The 21442-nt window shown below is 51.7% G+C and overlaps 2 protein-coding genes across 2 annotated transcripts; both read right to left on the bottom strand.

Moving 5' to 3' along the window:
* Positions 1-30: 30 nt before the first annotated feature.
* LOC120662571 lies at positions 31-726 on the bottom strand. Its single transcript, XM_039941693.1, has one exon. The coding sequence runs from the start codon at positions 724-726 to the stop codon at positions 31-33; it is 696 nt and encodes a 231-aa protein (XP_039797627.1).
* Positions 727-779: 53 nt separating this feature from the next.
* Positions 780-1983, bottom strand: LOC120660342 (pentatricopeptide repeat-containing protein At4g36680, mitochondrial-like). Its single transcript, XM_039938851.1, has one exon. The coding sequence runs from the start codon at positions 1967-1969 to the stop codon at positions 863-865; it is 1107 nt and encodes a 368-aa protein (XP_039794785.1). The 5' UTR covers positions 1970-1983; the 3' UTR covers positions 780-862.
* Between the last annotated feature and the right edge of the window lie 19459 nt (positions 1984-21442).

The following is a 21442-nucleotide window of genomic DNA, read 5'->3' as shown; positions in this document are numbered from 1 at the left end:
GAGCACTATTTGCTCTTCCTCCTGAAAGGTTTAAGGTTCCCACTCCAAAAGAAGTTTCTCCACCAGCTCCACAACCTTGCCGATCTCCGGCAGCCGCATCGCCTCCTCCAGCACCCACGCCTCCTTGATCCTGGCATCATGCAGCATCGCGTCCCGCACCACCTCCCGCAGCTCAGGCGAGGCCTGCAACCCGTCCGCGGCCATCTCCTTGAGCGCGCAGAGAGCTCCCCAGGGGTCCTCGAGGCGGCAGAGCCCCGCGACGGCGGCGACGTAGGTGGAGGCGTCAGGCCGGCGCGGGGAGTCCGGGCGGCAGAGCCACCGCAGCAAGGAGGCCGCGTCGCACGCGCGGCGCTGGGAAAGGAGGCTGTCGAGCAGCGGCGACGCCAGCGGGAGCGGCGAAGGGCTGGCCGGGTGGTGGCGGAGCGCGGTGAGGAGCGCGAAGGCCTCGGAGAGAGTCGGGAGCGAGGCGAGGTACGCGGCGAGGGCCGGGAGAGGGAGGCGCTCAAGGGAGCCCGGGAGGAGGAGCGCGGCGGAGAGGAGGCACCCCGCGGCGGGGACGTGGCCCGTGGAGAGGAGCCGCGGGAGGAGCGCGGAGATGGCGTCGAGCTCGGAACGGGAGAGCGGTTCGGGTGGGGGTTTGGATGGCGGCGGTGCGGCGGTGCAGATGCCACGAATGACGCGAGGGAGGGTACCTGCTGCGAGCGGCGGCGCGATGCGGCGAAGCATCGTGTTCTGGGCCCGGTTCTGCTCGGGGACGGGTTTGGGAAGGGATGCAGGCATGTGGGCGACTGTCGGATCGATGAGCGACGTCTTAGATCGAGCAGAGGTCAGTGAAAACATCCAAGCGCTCGTCACTCGCAGACTAAAACTCTGCGGCCGTCGTCGCTGCTGGCTGCTCGTCGGCGCCGTCTTCCTCGCCGTCGTCCTCCTTGCCAGAGGCCGGCAGCCCAGTAGCTTCCTCGAGCTCCCTCCACGGCCCGTCGAGCCGCTCGGGGAACTTCTTGCGCAGGCCGACCACCACCCGCCTCGCCGCGCGCCCCTTGCCGGCGCCCTTGAGCCCGCGCACCAGCACGCAGAACGTGCCGAGGTCGGCCAGCTTGCGGCGCTTCACCCCCTTGTACATCACGTCCTCCGTCTCCGACCACCGCCCCGCGCCGCACAGCGCGCCCACCACGCACGTGTACGTCGCGCAGTCGGGCGCCACCTCGCTGGCCTCCAGGCCGCGGTACACCTTCACCGCCTCGTCCACCCTCTTGACCCGCGCCATCGCCCGCATCAGCGCGTTGTAGGTGACGACATCCGGCTGGAGCCCGGCCTCCTCGCGCATGACGTGGATCAGCTCCTTGACCTCGTCCACCGTGCCGTTGACGGACTTGTAGGTGATCCGGACATTGTAGGCGGCGGTATCGGGGGTGATGCCGTGGTCCTGCACCATGGTGCGCCACAGCTCCTCGATGCGGTGCGGGAGGCGCTGCTTGTAGAAGCAGTCGATGAGGGTGGTGAAGAGCTGGAGCGACGGAGGCGCCCCCGACGACGGCTCCCGGAGGAGATGGAGCGCGGAGTCGGCGCCGGAGGTGAGGCAGAGCGATTTGGCGAGGATGCTGTCCGTGAAGGCATCCCGCGGGATGGAGGCGTGCGCGGCGAGGATGGATGGCACGAGCCCCGCCAGCCGGCGGCGGCGGAGGAGCGGGCTGAGGACTGCGTTGAGGTGCACGGCGGTGGGAGAAGGGATGGTGCCGAGCAGCGCGGAGGCGCGTTCGGGGAGGCCGACGGAGGAGAGGGCGGAGAGCGCGGCGATGGTGTGGGAGGGGACCAGCGGCGCCAGGGTCGCGTTGATTTCGGCGAGGCTGCCCGCGCGGGCGAGCCGATGAATATGGGCGATAGGTATGGCTAGCTCGGTTTTCTCAGCGGCCGCGGCGGCGGCGGTGGAGAGGAGCCGGCGGCAGGCGGCGAAGGTTGCGGCGGCCATGGCTGTGGAGGTGCGGAAAATGGAACAGAATCGAACGATAGCAACCAGTGTTGCTAGGGTTTAGAGGACCTTCTTTTGCGGGTTGGGCCCTTGAGAAAGGGGTAATGAAAACGAATTTGGAGAGGCGGAGCCCATTCAAGGCCCAATTTTCTGCCGGACCTTCCTTTACCTATTTTGCCCACATTTTACCATATAATAATTGCTTGGAACGATAGAAAAGTAAAGTAGAACGTACAACCCCTCTTAAAAGTTAAAATGCTGCAAATTAATTTGTACTTGCTGCATATTTTTTTATTACTTTAAAAGAACAAACATTCACAAGGTCGTTTAACTATTTGCCAAGATTAAGATGGTGTTGTCGGTCGAAACCCACCGGCGAGTAGCGACAGGCAACACGAAGAGCCGGGAGGTCACCGGCGCGCTGGCAGGCACTGCTCCCTCGTCGACGGCCTGCAATTCCGTCACGCGCCCGGAGATTCCGGAGAATGTCGGGCGTGCCACCTGACCTATACCCGATCAGAAAGGTGCGAACGTGCTCGCAACGATTTGCCTGCATACACAAACACGTGGAAACGTAAGTCCGAGCCGTGGTCGGCTTCCTAGGACGACTCTTGCATCGGCTTTAAAGAGCCGATCGAGTCCCAGTGTCAGATTGGATCTGCATCTATCCGGATATTGATAAATAAAGCAAATAAATGTAAAGCTGCTTCAATTAAATCTAATTAATCTAATCCACGACGGTAAATGCTTCACTGCTAGATCGGAACATCCTACACGTGATTGGGCCTAATGAACGTAATAAATAACCGAACCTTAACCAAGAACAGAGGCCTAAGAACTAGCAAGAGCCGATTCCCGGATCAATTCCCTGTTAAGACTAAAGCAAAGCATCTAACACATCACCGGATCATCCAATCCGTTTGCAAGGCCTAACCTAGCAGATATTGCGCCAACTCTTAAGAATAAGAGCAAACCATAACAGATTAGATCTAGTAGATAGAAAAGAAGCAGAGCGTTGTCTCCGTGCAACTAATTCTACGCAACAAGAATTAGCTTGAAATTGAAACGTGACTGCACTGAGACAACATGATATTCGTAGATGAAAAGCAACAAAGCACAATAGATCTACTAAAAGTCATGCCACGAGCATCAGGATAACTAGCATTACTCGCCATAAAAAACGCTTCAGTACGAGTAATACCAAGGTAAAAGCAAGAACAACGCTGCCCTGATCGCAAGAAGCGATCAGGGCAGTATGACGCTTACTTGGATGAAACCCTAGAATTAGGGGTGGCGATGCGCCGAGAGTTGTTGTTTGCGAGACGTGATGACGTTCTTTTTTTAGTCCGGAGACTTGGGAAACAATCTAATTTTATCTTGTTCCGATCGGACTCTATCTCTAATCTTGAACTAAACCTAAGGATACACGGCCTATGTGACCCATATGCCCATGCAGGAGCCGATTTACAAGCCTTCTTAATCTTCTACTTTAAGCTCATCTTGCTTTCAGCCCAGAAAGGTTCATATGATACATGTTGATAAGTACTCCCTCCATACTTGAAAAGAATGTTGTTTTGGACAGCGACACGGCCTCCAAAGCTTAACTTTGACTTTTTATTTTTATATAAATATTTATCGCAGTGATATATTTATATTTTTATGAAAGTATTTTTCAAGACTAATCTATTCATATGATTTTTGTATTTTGAAACTAAACAACTTAAATGTTATTCATGATTTATGTTCCTAACGTTTGACCCAAATCTTGTCCAAAACGACATTCTTTTCGAGTATGGAGGGAGTATGACAATGGACAAAAGAAATAGGACAGCTTAAAGGAAACCTGAGGCCGTCATCAACTCATCATGATGCAACCAGTGCAACTACTCCCGGGAATAGATTGGGTCACATCCAAATCCAATTGGATTTTTGCAACTAAATTTTGTTGGGTTTGGATCAAATTGGATATGGACATCCATTTACTTTGGATCAAATAGGATTGGATTCTATTGGATAAAAATTAAAGGATAATCCAAGTATTGTTGGATCAGAGGCAGAGAATGTTAGACTCGCCGGCCAATCCATTGTTGAACTGGTGCTGTCGTTCGTTCCTGTCCACCATTCGCTTCGTTGTTCGGAGCGACGGCACAGCGCTCGCGTGGCGCGGCATCGCGGCCCCTATGGGACGAACGTGCGCAAGCTGGTCATGTGCCCTGGCAAGGTCGCCGCCGCCATGGTCGGCGACGGGCAGCTCGGCAAGATCGCGATGTCCTGTGCCGGCGCGGGTTCCTGGGTGATCAGCAAGCCAGCAGCGTGAACATCTTCTCCCTCGTCGCCGTGCGTCTTGTCCCTCGGCCGCTGCGCCTCTTCTCGTTTGCCCTCGTCACGCAGAGCATCTCGAGTGTTGAAGACCTTGCTGATGCGCGCTGGACAGGAGAGCAGCGGCGCGCACGGTGGCTGCAGCAGGCGAAGGAGGCGTGCGGAGCGACTGCTGGGCAGGGTTTTTTTTCCCAACCGGTCCGGTGAAACCGCCGCCCTCCGGTAGCGGTTTACCGGACCGGTTTGACCGGTTACCGGTTAAAACCGGTCAAATTCAAAATCAAATTTAAAATCGCATGTGTAACCGGTTCCGAGCGGTATACCGACCGGTTTGATCGGTTACCGGTCGGTTTGACTGGTAACCGGTCGGTTTGAGTGGTAACCGGCCAAATTCAAATTTTTTTCTTTTTTGATTTAAATTCAAATGCCCGCAAAGTATACTAAATGAATATTTGTATAACATGTTTTAGCCTAAATGAACTCTCCAACTCTCTTTTGTACTACTTTTACATTGTATTTATGTACTTTTGTATGCACGTTTTTTTTTGTTTAACTTCAAATGCTCGCAAAGTATACGAAATGAACGAATATTTGAAAAAATTTGACACCATTAGATTCGTCGCAACTTAGAAGTATTTTTAGGATTTTTACATTTTTTAGAATTCAAATCTGAATTTTGAATTTGGGCCGGTTGGGTACCGGCCGAAACTGTAACTGGCCCGGACCGGTTTGACCGGTAACCGGTCAACCCGGACCGGTTCCCAACGGTTTTGTTAACCCTGCTGCTGAGGTAAGCAAAGGGGCAAGCTCGGTATCCGACAGTGCAGCCGGCGAGCAGCAGTTGGCGCGGACGAGAGGGCGGCGAGGCGCGGGCGAGGCCGTGGGATGGCAAACGGAGGCGAGGCAGCGAGGCGCGGACAGAGGCCGTGCAACGGCGAACGGAGGCGAGGAAGCGCGGCCGCCAAGCGGCAGTTGATGCGGGCGCAGAGGCGGCGAACGGAGGCCGGCGCGACGGCGAGCAGAGACCGGTGGGGGCAGGCGTGCTGTGGGCGGAGGCGGCACGGTCGAACAGGCCGACGTGGGCTGCGCGAGCTGGCGAGCTGCAGGCAGGCGAGCTGGCTGAGTAGCTCCGTGCCGGCGAGTTTGTCGGGGCGATGAGGTTGCCGGCGAGTTTGTCGCCGGCGAGTTTGTCGCCGCCGATGAGTACATCCAGCATAGTGATTGTTTATAGCTCCCACTGCTACATGCCTAAACTTTGGATTATATTGGATGGATTTGGATTAAGAGGAGTTAGATTGGATTGAATTGGATGTTGAAAATTAATTGTTAGGATTGGATTGGATGGATGCTTGATATTAGTTGGATTTCAATTGAATTCCTCCGATAGGATTTTGGAAGTTGATCCAATCCCAGGAGTACTTTAACGCTGTTGCCACATCAACAATTGTGCTTATATTTCATAGTCTTTAATAGCTATGACACTCTCATAACCCAAGCATTGAAACTCGCCTAATAGTGTCTGCTCTCTGTGCGCATCTGACTAGTCGGAGAAAACATTATTTATTGTGCGTGCGATTGTCGTTGCCCATGGGTTCATACTCCCTTTGCTTATCCTCCTCGTCACACCAACGACGATCTTAACTAACATTATAGGGGTTCTCAACTTGTTGGGTCCGGTGGATAGCTTTTATGCAAAGGTGGAAGATGCAGGGGTGGCGAGGTGAGAGCATCTCTAAGAAATTAGTTAAAAAATCTTAGCTAAATGACTAGTCAAAACACTAGTTAAAAACTAAAAAGCTAGCTAAATGGTTGAGTGAACCAACACACTAACCAAATTCTTGCCAATCTATATTCAAATCACTTTTTTCTCCAAACCTTCTTCCTCGCGGGAGCAGTGAGCCGTGGAGGGCTTGAGTTGTGCCGGCAAGGGAGGCGCCGCGGCGCCGAGCTCGCCGAAGCAGGGAGGCGCGCCGGCGTCGAGCGGCGCCGAGCCCGTCCAGCAGGGAGGCGCGCCGGCACCGAGCCGCACCGGCAGTGGAGACACGGCGGGGCCTAGCCCGGCGGCAGGAAAGGCGTGGCGGCGCCTAGCCACGCCGGCAGGGAGGGAGAGTGGTAGGCTCTCGGGAGGGGCAGGGATGGGTGCGGCTGTGCGGGAGGGAGATGGCGAGCCAAATCGGTCGGCAAAGATAGCTAGCGCATGGGGGAGGGATACTGAGCCAGATACAATAGAGGAGGAGAAGGCTGTTGGACCACTTTTTTTCCAGTGTTTTTCCATTTACACATATCTGAATGGATATAGAGAATTTGTTGGAGATGCTCTGGAAGGCAACGTTTTCAATAAGTTTGTAGTGGGGTGATAATATGGTGGTCCAATTTTGACTACCTCTTAGTCACAAAAAAAAATTTGACTACCTCTTTGAGTCCGATCTTTAGTTTGGTAAAGAGAAGGGCGGTCCGGAGTCACAAAAGGCAACAAAGCACGGATGATCGAGATGAAAAACGTGGAAGCTGGAAAAGGAGGATGAATGATTGAATGTGTCGTGGAGTATTTCTTATAATGTTAGAACAAAGCAAAATGGATTGGCTCTCAAGTTACCTCTTCCTTGTGAGTCATATCCTATCTTTTACCCTCTGCATCATCTTCCTCCTAGTGCGGTCGTTCCTCCTCGTCTTCCTACATCCGCATCCCCATCTTCATCCTCGCCTCCCCACCCATGCCCCTGCCCTGTTGCCCGCCTCCCCGGCAGCTAGCATCGTCCTCCTCCCACCCTTCCCCCTCCCATACCACAATCTGATAACGGTTTGGGCCAAATCTGATGTGTACAGTTCGGTTTCTTCCTTTGGGCCCTTACGGTTCGGTGGTAACTGGGCTGGAATGCTATTGGGATGGTTCGGTTTGGGTTTAGGGTTGGAGTGGGTCAGTCTGGTCCGGTCTGGTGTGCTACCGGTTTCCGCTGCGACTTGCCCTCACCCTCGGCGGCGGAGGCAAGAGCGGCACCGGCACCGCTCCCTCCGTGCCCGTCTCGACTCCCGGCGGCTGCAGGGGATCGATACCTCCGTGCGCATCTCCGCTCCCGGCGGCTGCAGGGGATCGAAATCCAAGCGGCGCTGGCGGCTGCAGACAAAGCCCGCGCCGGCGCGGGGTCGATCAGCCGCAACACCAGCCGCCACCGCCACCAGGTTGCTCGCGGATCTGCTAGGTATGGAGATCCTCCTCCCCTTCTCCCATGGATCGATCCTCCACCCTCTCCCCATCTAGATCGAGTTAGAGTTCTGGCTAGTCGCACATGGATGGCGCTTGGGCCTGCTGCACTGGGGATATTTTGTTAGGTGCTGATTTAGGACTAACAAGGTCGCTATGTCGGTCTGTGCTCACATTGTGGAAACTTCTTGTTGTTTCATGTTAGGGAATATTCAGATTGTATTCCTCCAAACCCTAGAAGAGTGGAAAATATAGTAGCTATACATGAGCCTCTAGATGGGCCTAACATATATACACCAACACCCCCCCCCCCCCCCGCGCAGTCTGAACTACCGGCGCAGCGGAGTTCAAGACTGGAGAACTAAGAAAGCACACACACATGGACAACACCCCCCTCCCCCACACCCACAACTAGCCACTTGCTACGTTGAGGCTGGAGTGAAACTCCGAGAAAGTCGAGGAGGGGAGACCCTTGGTGAAGATGTCGGCAAAACTGGGAGGTGGTCGGGACATGGAGGACCCAAACATCGCGAACGAAGTGCAAGTCGATCTCCACATGCTTCGTCCGCTGATACTGAACGGGGTTGGTGGAGAGATACACGGCGCTGATGTTGTCGCAGTAGACGAGCGTGCTCTTGGCGAGCGGGCTATGAAGCTCAGCCAAGAGCTGTCATAGTCAGGATGCCTCCTCCACGCCATTAGCGACAGCATGGTACTCCGCCTCGACACTGGAGCGGGAGACAACCGGCTGCCGCTTGGACGACCAGGAGACATGGTTGCCGCCTAGGAAGACAGCATAGCCGGAAGTGTAGCGGCGAGTGTCCGGACAGCTAGCCCAGTCAGCGTCGGTGTAGACAACAAGCTCAGTAGAGGGAGATTAGTGAAGAACCTGGCCGTAGTCAACTGTGCCACGGACGTAGCGGAGGAGACGCTTCAGTGCAAAAAGATGTGACTCCCGGGGATCATGCATATGAAGGCAGACCTGCTGGACGACATATGTGAGGTCCGGCCTGGTGAAAGTGAGGTACTGCAAGGCACTAGCAAGACTCCGGTAGGCAGTACGATCAGCCACGGGATTACCCCTAGAAGCAGACAGCTTCGCCTGACTGTCAACAGGAGTGAAACAGGGCTTGCAATCAGTCATCACAGTCTGCTCTAGAATATCAAGTGCATACTGCCGCTGGTGAAGGAGAAGGCCAGAAGGGCGAGGCTCAACAGTAACACCCAAGAAGTGATGGAGCTGACCAAGATCCTTCATAGCAAACTCCTACTGCAGAGACGAGATGATGCGCTAAAGCAACTGCTGACTGGAGGCTGTGAGAACAATGTCATCAACATAGAGCAATAGGTAGGCAGTCTCATCCCCATGACGGTAAATGAACAGAAAAGTGTCAGACTTGGCCTCTATGAACCCTAATGTCAACAAGAACGTGGCAAATCGAGAATACCAAGCCCGAGGAGCCTGCTTCAGACCATAGAGAGACTTGTTGAGACGGCAGACCATGTCTGGGCGACTGGAATCCACAAATCCCGCTGGCTGACTGCAGTAGACTGTCTCTGATAAAGTGCCATGGAGAAATGCATTCTTCACATCCAGCTTGTGCACAGGTCATGAGCGAGAGAGAGAGCAAGTGAGAGGACCATGTGCACAGTAGCAGGCTTCACCACTGTGACAATCCAGGTTTTATGGGCTAAAACCACCCAGTTAAAAAAAATATAGCCTTTGTGTTTGTTTAAAAATTTAAACCTAGTTTGCTATAGCAAGGGTATTTCTGTAATTTTAGAAAAGTGCAGAGTCCTTTTTACAAAATAGTTTTGCATAAAGCAAAATTTCAAATTTTGTGAGGGGTTAAAATGCATATCTTGTTTTTCACTTTTATCATCATAAAAAGGTATATTTTATGCTTAGGGTTACTTTTGCAATTTTAAAACTTAAGTTGTGTTCTTTTGCATTTAAAAAGAATTGACGGATTTCAAAATAATTTCAAATCCTTTGACCTAGTGAGTTTTTGCACAGCATGAAATTGTAGATCTTGAAAAATTACACAACTTTCACGTTGAACACTTTTTCATCCGAGCCCTAGATCAATGGGAAATTTTACTTTTCAATTTGGTCCCTGTGATTTTTTAAAATCACGAAACCACCCTTGTTTTCACCTTCTTCTTCCTTGGTCTGCTAAAACAGAGGCACCGCCGTCGCCGCCATTTTAGCCGCCGCCGCCAGCCTTGCCCGCCGCGGTTCGGCCGCTCACCGCCTCTAGCTTGCCACCCGGCCCATCTCCGTTTCCCCTGGTCCCACTTTCCTCCTCCGTTGGCTCTTTCTCCCCACGCCACGCCACTGCTCATGCCACGCCGTCGGCCCGCCCGTGGGAAAAGCGCCGCCGCCGTCGATTCTTGCCCACAGCTCTGACGAGCCCATCCCCTGAGCCCTCTCTCTCGCTTATCCTTCCTCTTTGGCTATAATTAGCCAGCCTCGCCTTTCTTTTCCGGCATACACAACCGCCCCCCTCCACTCAAGCTCCGGCGAGCGCCTGCTCGTTGTGGAGCCGCCACGTCTCGACCCAAAACAACCCGACCAACACCTTCTCCTTGTTGCCCTGATTCTCCTCCTCCCGACCCCCTCCACCATATCTCATCGGAGAGTCGCCTCCGTCGGCGTAGACCGCCACCGGCCGCCCCTCACTGCGGACAGGCCACCTCAGGCCATCTCCTCGCGACCCAAAACCTCCTAGAGGTGCGCCTCGACTCCCTCCTCCTTTTCTCCCACTGGCCCCTCGCCGTCGGCGACCTTCTTCACCGGAATCCGGCCACCTTCCCCTCCTTTGTTTTGCTTCGCCAGCAAAGGACCCAGGTGTGAGAAACCAGGGACCTGATTGCTTGATTTAAAACTTTTTAAGGTTCTTTCTGCAAAAAGTCTAGAGTCCCTTTCATTTTTTTCTTGTGAGCTTTGAAAATTCATAAATTTTGTAAAAAAATCAAAAAAATATCTAATAAATTTTGTTGTGTTCCTCTTAACTAGCTCTATGACTTGGGCTACTAAAGTTTGTTTGAAACCTTTTATTGTGCGCTCTAGTTTAATTGTTAGGAAATGAGTGATTTAATTATATCTCTTTAACCATAGCCTTGTTATGCTTGATTTTTGGAACTTAGCATCCTTTTACCATGTATAGTCTTATGTAAAAATTGTGGCTTTGATGCTTGACTTTTGCTTGTTATTTTATGTGTTTTTTTAAATGTTTAGAAATTCATGCTTTATTTATATCTCATGTTCCAATACAGTGTTGTTTGCGATCTTTGAACCATGTGTTGTCCATGCTATGAGTAGAACTATATAAATTTTGTAGGACCATTACTAGCCTCTAGCATGGGTTCTTAAATATTTTGATATATAATGCTTGATTCATGTTTATTTTGTAAGGCTTGTTCCTGTTAGTTTTTGTAGCTGAAATTTTTATGCTAGCCTCTACTAGCTATGGGAATATAATCATGTTGCTCTAGTTGGTTAATTTTTGGTAAAATACTACTTCACCAATGTTTGTCAAGTTTAGGTTAAAATGATCAAATGCAGGGTCATGCCATGTTTGCATTAAGGTCTAAGTCATTTGACTTATTTTGAATTCAAACTCTAGATTTGAATGAAACCACTCTATGTTGCTTAGAGTAGCCAGCCATGTTATTTTATGGAATTTATTATGTTCACTTTTACTCCATAAATGATTGCCCAGTAAAGTAACACTTTTAAGCTTGGTCTTAAATGTTTACTTTATTGGCTAACAACTTTGTAGTGTTAAGGCAAAAGCTATACTTAAGCACTTCACTAATTTCAACTACTGCATTGCATATAGAAATAATATCGCTAGTCGACAGAACGTACGAATTCATCCAAGAACCAGACCGGGATATTTCCGAAGTCCAGGCCAACGTTGCGGAATTAACTGAAGTCCCGAATGTCGATTCAGAAGAATCAAAATCCACTGACTCTATAGACGGCACTAAAGGCAAGCCCTGATGCATAATCCTATTATTACTATTTATTTGTGCATTTAAGATATTGGAGTTGAATGAAAACCTTAGATGCATAATTTTAGGTACCTATTGATTGAACACTAGAGCTGAGTCCGCATAGATGCTATGCTAATAGGACCAGTAAAAGTCGAGTGATTGCCTATCACTCGCGAGATTTATAGGAGTTGATTGTTTACTTTCTTGCAATCACTATAAGGACCATGGACGGATTGGGTCATCAGCTTCATTTGAAATCCGTCTGTGTTGATAAATTACTAAGGCTGCAGTATGTGGTAATAGTTAGCGCACTTAAGCCGGATTAATTTAGGCGGTTCTGCCACAACCACTGTACCGAAGGTCTCATTATAGTCCACACCAGGCCCTGGGTGAAACCCTGGAGAACCCAGCGAGCCTTGTAGCGATCCAGTGTACCATCAGCCCGACGCTTATGCGTCCAGATCCACTTGCAAGTGACCACATTGCAACCAGACGGACGCGACACGAGGTCCCACATCTGGTTGGCAAGAAGAGCCTCGTACTCCTCTTCCATCGCGCGACGCTAGTGAGGATCCGCCAGGGCGTCGCGGACAGATGAGGGTACCGGAGAGATCCGCGGCACTCCCTCAGTGGCGGAGAGAGTCGCGGGCCGAAGAACCCCAGCCGCCCGCCGAGTCACCATGGGATGAGTATGACCAGGGTCACGATGGATGACGGGCGGGTGGTAAACTGCTGGCTCGACATGAGAGCGAGTCGGTGGAGGCGGTGGTGGCGACGGCTCCGGTGTACTGTGCACATAGCGCGCTGGAGCCTCCGGGGGGTGGAGTTGGAGGTCGTGGATCCGGCGCCGGTGTCGGCACCAAACGACGCCGGCACACTTGCACCGGCTGAGCGTAGCGCACAGGGAAGCCTGGGGCCGTGCGTGGCGCAAGAGGGGGCACCGGGGCCGCGCGTGGCGCAGTTGAGATCACCGGAAGCGGTGTCGGTGTACCGGAAAACCTACATGAAAAGGACAGACAGACAAAGGTGGCTGAACCACCGGGTCAGGCGAAAACATGGACTCCAACTCCGGGTCAGGGAAAGAAGTAGAGGAGGTGGAGTTGGGAAAATCCGACTCGTCAAACACAACGTGTCGGGAGATGAGGACCCGGCGAGAGGTGAGGTCAAAGCAGCGGTACCCCTTGTGGTCAGGGGAGTAACCAAGAAACACACAACGAGTCGAGCGGGGCGCAAGGTTGTGAAGAGCAATGGCGGAGATATTAGGGTAAAATGCACACCCGAAGACACAAAGGTGATCGTAGCTAGGAGAGGTACCGAAAAGAGCGTGGTGTGGAGTGGGAGCAGGGGAAGCCGTGGACGGAAGGCAGTTGAGCAAGTAGGTTGCGGTGTGGAGACTCTCAACCCAGAAGCAGGGGGCAGAGAGGCCTAGATCAGAAGGGTGCGCATGACGTCGTTCGTGGTGCGAATCATCCGCTCAGCCTTGCCATTCTGGGGAAAGGTATACGGACAAGACATACGCAGCTGAACACCCCGAGAGAGAAAGAAAGAACAGGAGGTGTTGTTATCAAACTCACGCCCATTGTCACACTGAACGGCCTTAATGGTGAGGCCGAATTGAGTAGACACCCAGGCAAAGAAATGGAGTTGGGTGGGAAAAGTCTCAGACTTGGTGCGCAAAGGAAAAGTCCAAGAGTAATGAGAGAAATCATCAACCACCACCAAATAGTATTTATAACCAGAAATGCTGGGTACAGGGGATGTCCACAGATCACAGTGAACAAGATCAAAGACATGCGACGCATGCGAAGAAGAAGAAAAAAAAGGAAGTCTAACATGACGACCTAGCTGGCACGCATGATAGAGGTGCTCAGCAGGGGTCCTAGTACAAGGAACATCTGTACTACGATGGAGCTATGCCAAAATGTCGCGGCCGGGGTGACCAAGCCGGTGTTGCCAGGTGGTGGAAGAAGAAGTCGCGGCAAGGGCAGCTGACGAAGAAGAAGTCGAAGGCGGAGCAGCGGAAGCAGGAAAACGAAGGGTGTAAAGGGGCCCCGAGCTATCACATCGGAGGAGCGGACGCCAGGAAGCCGAATCCTTCACAGTAAGACCAGAGGAGTCAAATTCGACGGAACATAAATTGTCAGCTGTAAACTGGCGAATGGATAGAAGGTTATGAACCATCTGAGGAACAATAAGAATATTGAGAAGACGAAAAGAACCAGAAGCAGAACCCACGGAGGTGACAGGAAGACAAGACCCATCACCAACTATGATAGAAGAAGGACAAGAAGGATGTGGGGGTCGGACAGAAGAAAGGATACCAGCATTTGGGGTGGTGTGGAAGGAGGCACCCGAGTCAGCGATCCACTCGGTGCTGACCGGCGGTCTCAGCCCCATGGTGCTGAAGGACTGCACCATCACGGCCCAGTCCCACCCCCCAGGCCAGGTTGAAGGCTGACTGGGCTGAGCGGGTGGAGTCCAGGATGGCGCAAAATAGGGGAGCAGCACTGGTGAACATGGCCGCCGGCTAGAGCTGAGAACGGGCCCCGCTGACCCTGAAACGGCCACACCGAGATGCGCCCTGACCATGGGTTGCTGAAGGATGGCCAGGGCGTACCTCCAGGGGTAGGGGCAGAAGTAGGTGCCGGAGTCGGAGTCGGCGCGCCCCGACGACCCCCACCAGCATCACCACCGGTACCACTACCACCAGTAGGGCCACCAGCAGCACCACCACCACGCCCCCGCCGCGCCGACGGCGCCCACTGCCCCCACCCCACTCGGCCTGGGGGGAGGAGCACCAAGGAGAGAGATGGCAGGCGAGGTGGAGGAAGCCGGTGGTGCAGCCACGAGAACGGTGGAGGAGGAGGAGGATCCGGTCGTGGACCCCTGGTGATGTCCTCTAAGATGAGACCGTCCAGGACCTGCAGGAAGGAGGGAAAGGGCCTTTGGCGAGTGATCCATGTCCACAGGTGGTCATAGGTGCTGTTGAGACCCCGCAGGACATTGAGCACCAAGACCCGGTCAGGCACCGGGCACCCAAGGTCGTGAAGAGCATCAGCCATGCCCTTCATCCTCCTGCAGAACTCACCAACAGAGAGGTCCCCCTGCTTGAAGGTGCGGAAGGAGGCGTCGAGCTGCAGAGCACGGGCCTCGGCATTGCTGACGAACTGCCCCTCGAGTGCCAGCCAGGCCTGGCGCGCGGTGCCGCCGTGAGTCCTGACGATGTCCTACAGATCTAGGGAGATGGTCCAAAAGATAAAGAACATGGCGACACTGTCGAGGCGCAGCCACACCATGTCCCGCGCCTCAACCGACGTGTCGAGGAGGACGTGGTCGTTGAGGGTGTAGCAGCGGAGTTTGAGGAGGACCTGGTCCCGCCAGCGCCCGTAGGAGGTGGACGTAGGGTCGAGGAGGTTGGAGACCAGGGCCTTGATGTTCTGGACACCGGCGGCCTGGAGGTGAAGCTGGGCGTGTTGACACCAGATTTTGACATGTGTCAAGGAGGAGTGTTGCAAAGGAGAAAAGGTTCTGCATCGTACGATTGGTGGATTTGGAGAGGTGGTTGCGTGCCATGGTTGAAAATCTTGTTGACCGAGGAAGAGGAGATTGACCAGAAATTTTGACTTCGGTTTGGCAAGAGTTATCTTATTTTTAGAATAGTTTTGGTTTCTTAAGATAGAATTGTGCTTTGCCATGATGGGCTAGGATTGTGTTAGCGTGGGGTGTAAATATGAGCCCCCGGCTATTGTAAAGATTGATACACATCCAAACAAACAAGCTTTACTACTTGCAATTTACTTTCTCGTCGGTGACTTTGCCACCCTTTTTTCTTTTCCGCGAGTTCTTTCAAGCTGATCAAGGACGTCTCACATTCGAGCGACTTGGTTTGCTGGTAAGTGTTCATTTTACCTAGTAAATATGAGCTTTAGCTTTCGGGCGCATCACTGTGGCTTCGTTCAGATCTATTCAACATTTACCGAATTTATCTAAGCTTTGATCTCGGGCGTATCGCTGTTTTCTTGTTTAGATCTATTCACAATCTACCTGGCTTAGCGATCTGTTTTATCAGTTGTAAACTCCTTGTTTATCATGATAAATCTCGTAAAACTGATTAGATCGGTTGCAAGCTTAGCTTTGTCCAGATCCACACATTCGTGGGTTTGTACATTGTTACCTGGCACGTGTCGGCTCAAGATCTAGCCGTCTAGTTACTTACTGGTATCGGCAGCTCTTTGCCGATTCCCTGTAGATCGCATTTATTACATGCTTTTTTCATACCCGATCTATTGTCGTTTTCTGTATCAGCAACTCTTTGCCGATACGCTGTGTAAGAGTGGTTCGAAAATCCAGCCGATACACTCTTGAATTTGATGGTTTGCTGTTTCCTTGTCAATTTACAGGTCAAATTGACTGGCACGCCTTGGTTTGAATCAAGTGCAGTCCGAGCTTAGCGTACGGGGATTTCGGGCTTGGTGTGTGATCGTTCCGCGTCAACACATCTTTTGGAACGCTCGGTGGGACAAGAAACATCAAGATGTCAACTGAAGAGAAGGGAAAGGTTTCTCCGCAGAACCAGATCCCGATTGACAAGGACAAGCTGAGGGAAGAGCAAAAGGCAGAACTCAAGGCGGCCACTGAGGCTTTTGAGCAGTAGTGCCTTTTATCCTACAGCACCAACAGGAGTGGAGAGATAATCAAAAAGTATGAATTTTCAATTCTTCCACCCTATAATGAGTCACAGAAGGAGGACAGGATGATACATCTGATGAATCAAGTGATCGGGCAAGCTTTCGTAAATCATGCTCCGATCATGGCTAACCATGTTCACAATGCTGTGCTCAAGACACTGCAAGACAGGGGGATGCCTGGTTTCGTGGGACCGTTCTATCAATAGGCTAGTTAGATAGTCTTTTCTCCTACTGGATCGGCTACTGGGACATCACAAATTGACCCTCAAGCTCAGGCAGATGGGAATGTCATAGATGCACAGCCGGTTAGTATTGTGGCGTCAACTCAGTTTCTCCTGTGTACACTAGTTCCACGCCAATGGCTACATATACACAGGGAAGCTTCATGTCTGGATACCCAACTGGCTAGGATCCTACCACTGGATTTGGTATGCCTCCAGAATACATGAATCCATCTCCAATAGGGTAGCCAAGTACATCTCCTGGCAAATAGAATTCCCCATGCCAATGGAGTCACCTGTGTTTTCCATGATCTTGCGACTAGTTTTGTGCGTCATGTGAACGTGCCCAACACACCTCCTGTGGCACAACAATAGCCCAATCAGAGGACAACACAGAGCAGTCATGGTAATGAGATGGTGCTCTACCAACCACCGTTTAATCAATCCCCTCAGCAAGTCACACGGTTCGCATCGGCTGTTCAGCCGATGGCCACACCGAATGTCCAGCCAGCATCGGCAGCCTTGCCGATGACTCCATCAGTGCTACAGACAGCATCAGCTGATGGTCAGCAGATTGACTAGGCGTCCAAGATTGCTGAGGTGATGAGAGATCGGTCTGGTTTAAAGCCAATGCAGCAGAATCTGATGTACAGGACTCCGTATCCAACTGCTTATGATCAATTGCTGTTGCCCCACATGTACAAGCTTCCAGATTTCACTAAGTTTTCTGGACAGGGGGAGGTCTCCACAGTGGAACACATCAACAGATTCATCATGCAGTGTGGAGAAGCAGCTCAGAACGACGCATTGAAGATGCGATTGTTCTCCATGTCTCTCTCTAGATCGGCCTTTACATGGTTCACGACGTTGCCAGCCAACTCCATTATATTCTGGGCCGACCTGGAGAAACAGTTCCACCAGTTCTTCTACTCTGGTATAGAAGAGATGAAACTGCCGGATTCGACCAACTTGAGGCAAAGGAATGATGAATCGGTCGCTGCCTTCATTCAGAGGTTTAGAGATATTAAGAACCGGTGCTTTAGTCTAGTTCTATCTGATCAGCAGCTTGCAGAGGTTGCCTTCCAAGGACTCCTACCACACATCAAGGAAAAGTATGCTTCCCAGGAGTTCTACAGCACCAGTCAGATGGCTCACAGGATGACAGGGGAGGTCAGACCGTATGAGCAGAAGAGAAGCAACTTCCAGAAGAAAGTCAATATCGTTGACTGTTCAGACACTTCTGATTCAGATGATGACCAGATGGTGGGATGGGCTGAATGGGTCCAGAACAAAAAAAAGCCAATTTTGGTAACAAAGAATCCGAAAAGTATGGGTTTGATATCACCAAGGATGACAAAATCTTTGACCTGTTGCTGTCAGAAGGGCAGATTAAGCTAAAGCCATATCATAAGATCCCGACAGATCAAGAGTTGAAGAATATCAAGTACTGCAAGTGGCACAACGCAATATCTCATGACACAAATAAGTGCAAAGTGATTCGTCAGCAGATACAATCGGCTATAGAACAGGGTAGGCTCAAGTTTGAGACATCCAAAAAGCCGATGAAGATTGATGGGCATCCGTTTCCAGCAAACATGGTAGATGTTGAAAAGAAAGAGAATGCACTATAAACAAAGATGCTCACGTCGCAATCAGCCAGGGAATCTGGGGCTGTTGATCCCAAAGCATAGATGATGGCCGATGAAGCCAAGGGTAAGGAGCCGCAATAGAAAGAGGAAGCAGCGGCACCAAAGAAGAAGGTCACGTCTTAGATGTTAATGAACAAGTTTCAACGTGATCAAGAAAGGAGACAGTACAGAGAAGAGTCTGCACGACGGCATGAAGGACACTGGAAATGTCCTTTCTTTGTGTACTGTTGGGAAGAAGGCTTAACTCTGCCAATAGTGGATAACTGTCTAGAGTGCAACGGTTTCTACCGTGAAGACCGATCACACAAGAAGCCACGTTTCGACCAGAGGCCTCGAGGGCCGATCATCAGAGAGAGGGGTGATGATAGACGCATCTCTGTACATGATCGGCTAGGGGGCAGGGTTTCGGTGCATGATCGGCTGGGGAGCAGGACCATGCTGCGTGATCCTGCAGAAGGAAGGATTTTTGCCGATGAGCGGGTTGAACGAGTTGCTGATGCCCAAGTTTCGAATGAGTACCCACATCGCAGGGATCCAGAAAGATAGCCTATTCATGATAACATTGATCGGCCTCGATGGTTCCCGGCAGGTTTGACCAGATCGCAGAAGAGACGAGTTCAGAGGTTGCGTCAGATAGAGGCGCTAGAGGAGGAGAGTGTAACACCCGGTTTACAAAAGGACATAAACCGAGCAATCATATACGTGCCAGGATCAAGTCACACATATATACAATAGAATGAACAATATATCACAACACATATCGCGTAAAAAGATATAATAAAGCGAGTACGAATGTTATTTATTACATGAATGACAAAAATGTCTGATACAGAATATGCGGAAGCGTAAAAACAAGTACGAAACTCGGAAGCTGGGCGCCACAGGGACGTCGACTGGGAGACGAACGCCTAGAAGTCCTCGTACTCCTGGTAGCTCCGGGTGAACTCCTTCGCGTCACCGGGAACTGAGTAGCAGTAGGGTATCCCCAAACAGAACAAGAGGAAAAGAGTAGAGTAGGCAAGAGTGAGTACACAATTTGTACTCAACAAGTATAACACAAACTATGAGGCTCTAAGGTTGGCTGACTCAACTGCATTAGCTTTTAATCTTGGCAAAATTTTATTAAAGCTATTTACTACAAGTTGATGAGTTACCATACCCTAGTTACATAGTAATTAATCAGAATTAATTATGATACTACTGAGAACGATACCAAACCAAACCACCCGGGGAACCCCCCTAATCAAAGGAAGATAACCCCACTAATCAAAAGGAGGATCTGGGCCGCTCATGACCATGAGCACGGCTAGTATACCAATTTTACACTCTGTAGAGGTTGCACATCTTTACCCACAAGTCGTGAGCTATGCTAGTTGTTCGTCACACTTCCTTAGGTGAGATGACTAGCAAACTCACTACGAGGCTGTTACAAAGGACCACGTTGGTAAGGTGTAACCGCTAAGGATTCAGGCTTCGCAATGATGGGGCCCACCTCGAGGGGGTACAAGATAACACAGACCAAGCCTTGTAGCGCAGGGACCATTGAAGCTCACCCCCCCTCTTGCCCCGTTGGTAAGATACTCCCGAACCAAAATGACCTAATTAGTAAGCCAAGACCGTCCCATTCCAGTCTTGTGGTAGCGTTGTTGTCCCAGGTTGTCGCTCTATGAACCGGTCCTTAGGGAGAGTGGCCAACCCAGCACTAAGCACCGTGCTGGCCCCCTAAACCATGTTTCTAACAAAACATAATTTTAATGACGCACAAACCACTCAAGTACACCGCACAGAGGGTCGGCTCCAGAATTAAGTTGCATATACCATTAATCAAATTAATTAAAAAGGACCAAGTGTGTTATAGCGCGGCACCTAGCACAACTAACCAAAATGCAACCCAAGGGATATATATAAAGGATATAAAGTGGCTAGGAAAGTCCTTATAGGCATACAGTATTAAAATGCAGTATGAAGATGTATTTAAAAGTGATAGGTGGTGTTCATGTTATACTTGCCTTCCTCAAAGTGCTCCCGCGGAAGGTGGCTCCTGGTACTCCTCCGAAGGAATAACGTCTACTCAAAATCGCAACGCCAAAACAAGGTCCAGTACATACACATACATGCAAACAAAGGCAAATGCTAAGAAACAATACAAAATACATAAAAACAGCAAACAGAACTAAGCTAAGACTATTCTACGCATTACAACGATCGCGTGGACATAAAGAACACCTAAAACAGAGCTAGAACGCGAAAACTAGGGCTAAGACAAGATCTAGGGGCTTTTCTGCAAGAAAAACTAGGATTCTAGGGGTTTTCTGCAAAAACCAGGGACCTATATGTAATTAAAGGATAGATCTGGGGGTCAGCGCGCAAAAACATCAAGGCTGGACTGTGGACTCAAAAACTGGAAAGCTCAGGGGGGTCCGTGCAAGAATCAGGGTTGTTCTGCAATTATTATTGAACAATAGTGGACCACGGGTTGATTTCCATAAAACTTAAGGGTTCTTTAGCAAAACTACCGGGGCGAACCGGTACGCGCGGATATCGGCCGTCGGATCTGGATCTGGCGGCTCAGATCGAACCGTTATGGCGTTCAAATCGTGTTCATCCGTGATGGATCGGGCGGCCAGGATCAAGCGGGCGCGCGGGGCGGCGGCGGGGCTCGCTGGAGACCATTCTTCGCAGCGGCGCGCGGTGGAAACTCACCGGAGTATGCCGTTTTCAGCCCTCCGGGGGTTGTTTCGACCCGTGCTTGGGTCGGGCGGGGTCAGCGCGGCATGCGTGATCCACCTGGGCTCTAAGCGGGGCTCGGGGCTGCTCGGAGCAGCATGCGCGACGAAGGGGGGCGGGTCTCCGCGGCGGTGCTCGCAGGCGTGCAGCGTGCAGGCCGTTCCAGTGCAGGAAACAAGGGTCGTGCAGGCCTGTGTGGCTCTGCAGCATGCCCGGCGCGGTGGGGTGTGCCTGCGCGGCGGTGGAACGCCGGCGACCGGGCGTTCCAGCCTCGAACGTGGCCTAAGGGCTGCAACAACTAACGCTAAAGGAGCAAGGGGACGCATGGGTGCTCACCGAGGGTCGGGATCGGGTGGAGTTGCAGCGCTAGGTCACCAGCGTCGAGGACGGGCAGCGGAGCTCGGCCCTGCGCTCGCAGACAGCGCGGTGTTGGGGCGCTCCGGGCTTCGGATCCCCTAGAGTCTACACGTGGTGGTCCTGTGATGGAGCTACGGGGGTCAGGACGGCCGGAGGGTCAACGGCAGAGAGCAATCTCGGCAGCGGACAGAATTCACCTGAGTCGTTCTCCGGTGAAATTCTGGCGCGTGCAGGGCCAGGATCGGTGGCTGCGGGCTCGAGGAGACTCCTGGCGTCGAGGCGGAGCTCCTGGGGTGGTTGGCAGGGAC

The sequence above is a fragment of the Panicum virgatum genome, chromosome 2N, assembly GCF_016808335.1.
Source record: "Panicum virgatum strain AP13 chromosome 2N, P.virgatum_v5, whole genome shotgun sequence".
Classification (NCBI taxonomy): domain Eukaryota; kingdom Viridiplantae; phylum Streptophyta; class Magnoliopsida; order Poales; family Poaceae; genus Panicum; species Panicum virgatum.
The sequence above is the reverse complement of the archived record's forward strand: the minus strand, read 5'-3'. Positions and strand labels throughout refer to the sequence as shown.

Excerpts from the sequence above, each read along its gene's own strand:
- LOC120662571 (XM_039941693.1), bottom strand. The coding sequence starts at position 726 with ATGCTTCGCCGCATCGCGCCGCCGCTCGCAGCAGGTACCCTCCCTCGC.
- LOC120660342 (XM_039938851.1), bottom strand. The coding sequence starts at position 1,969 with ATGGCCGCCGCAACCTTCGCCGCCTGCCGCCGGCTCCTCTCCACCGCC.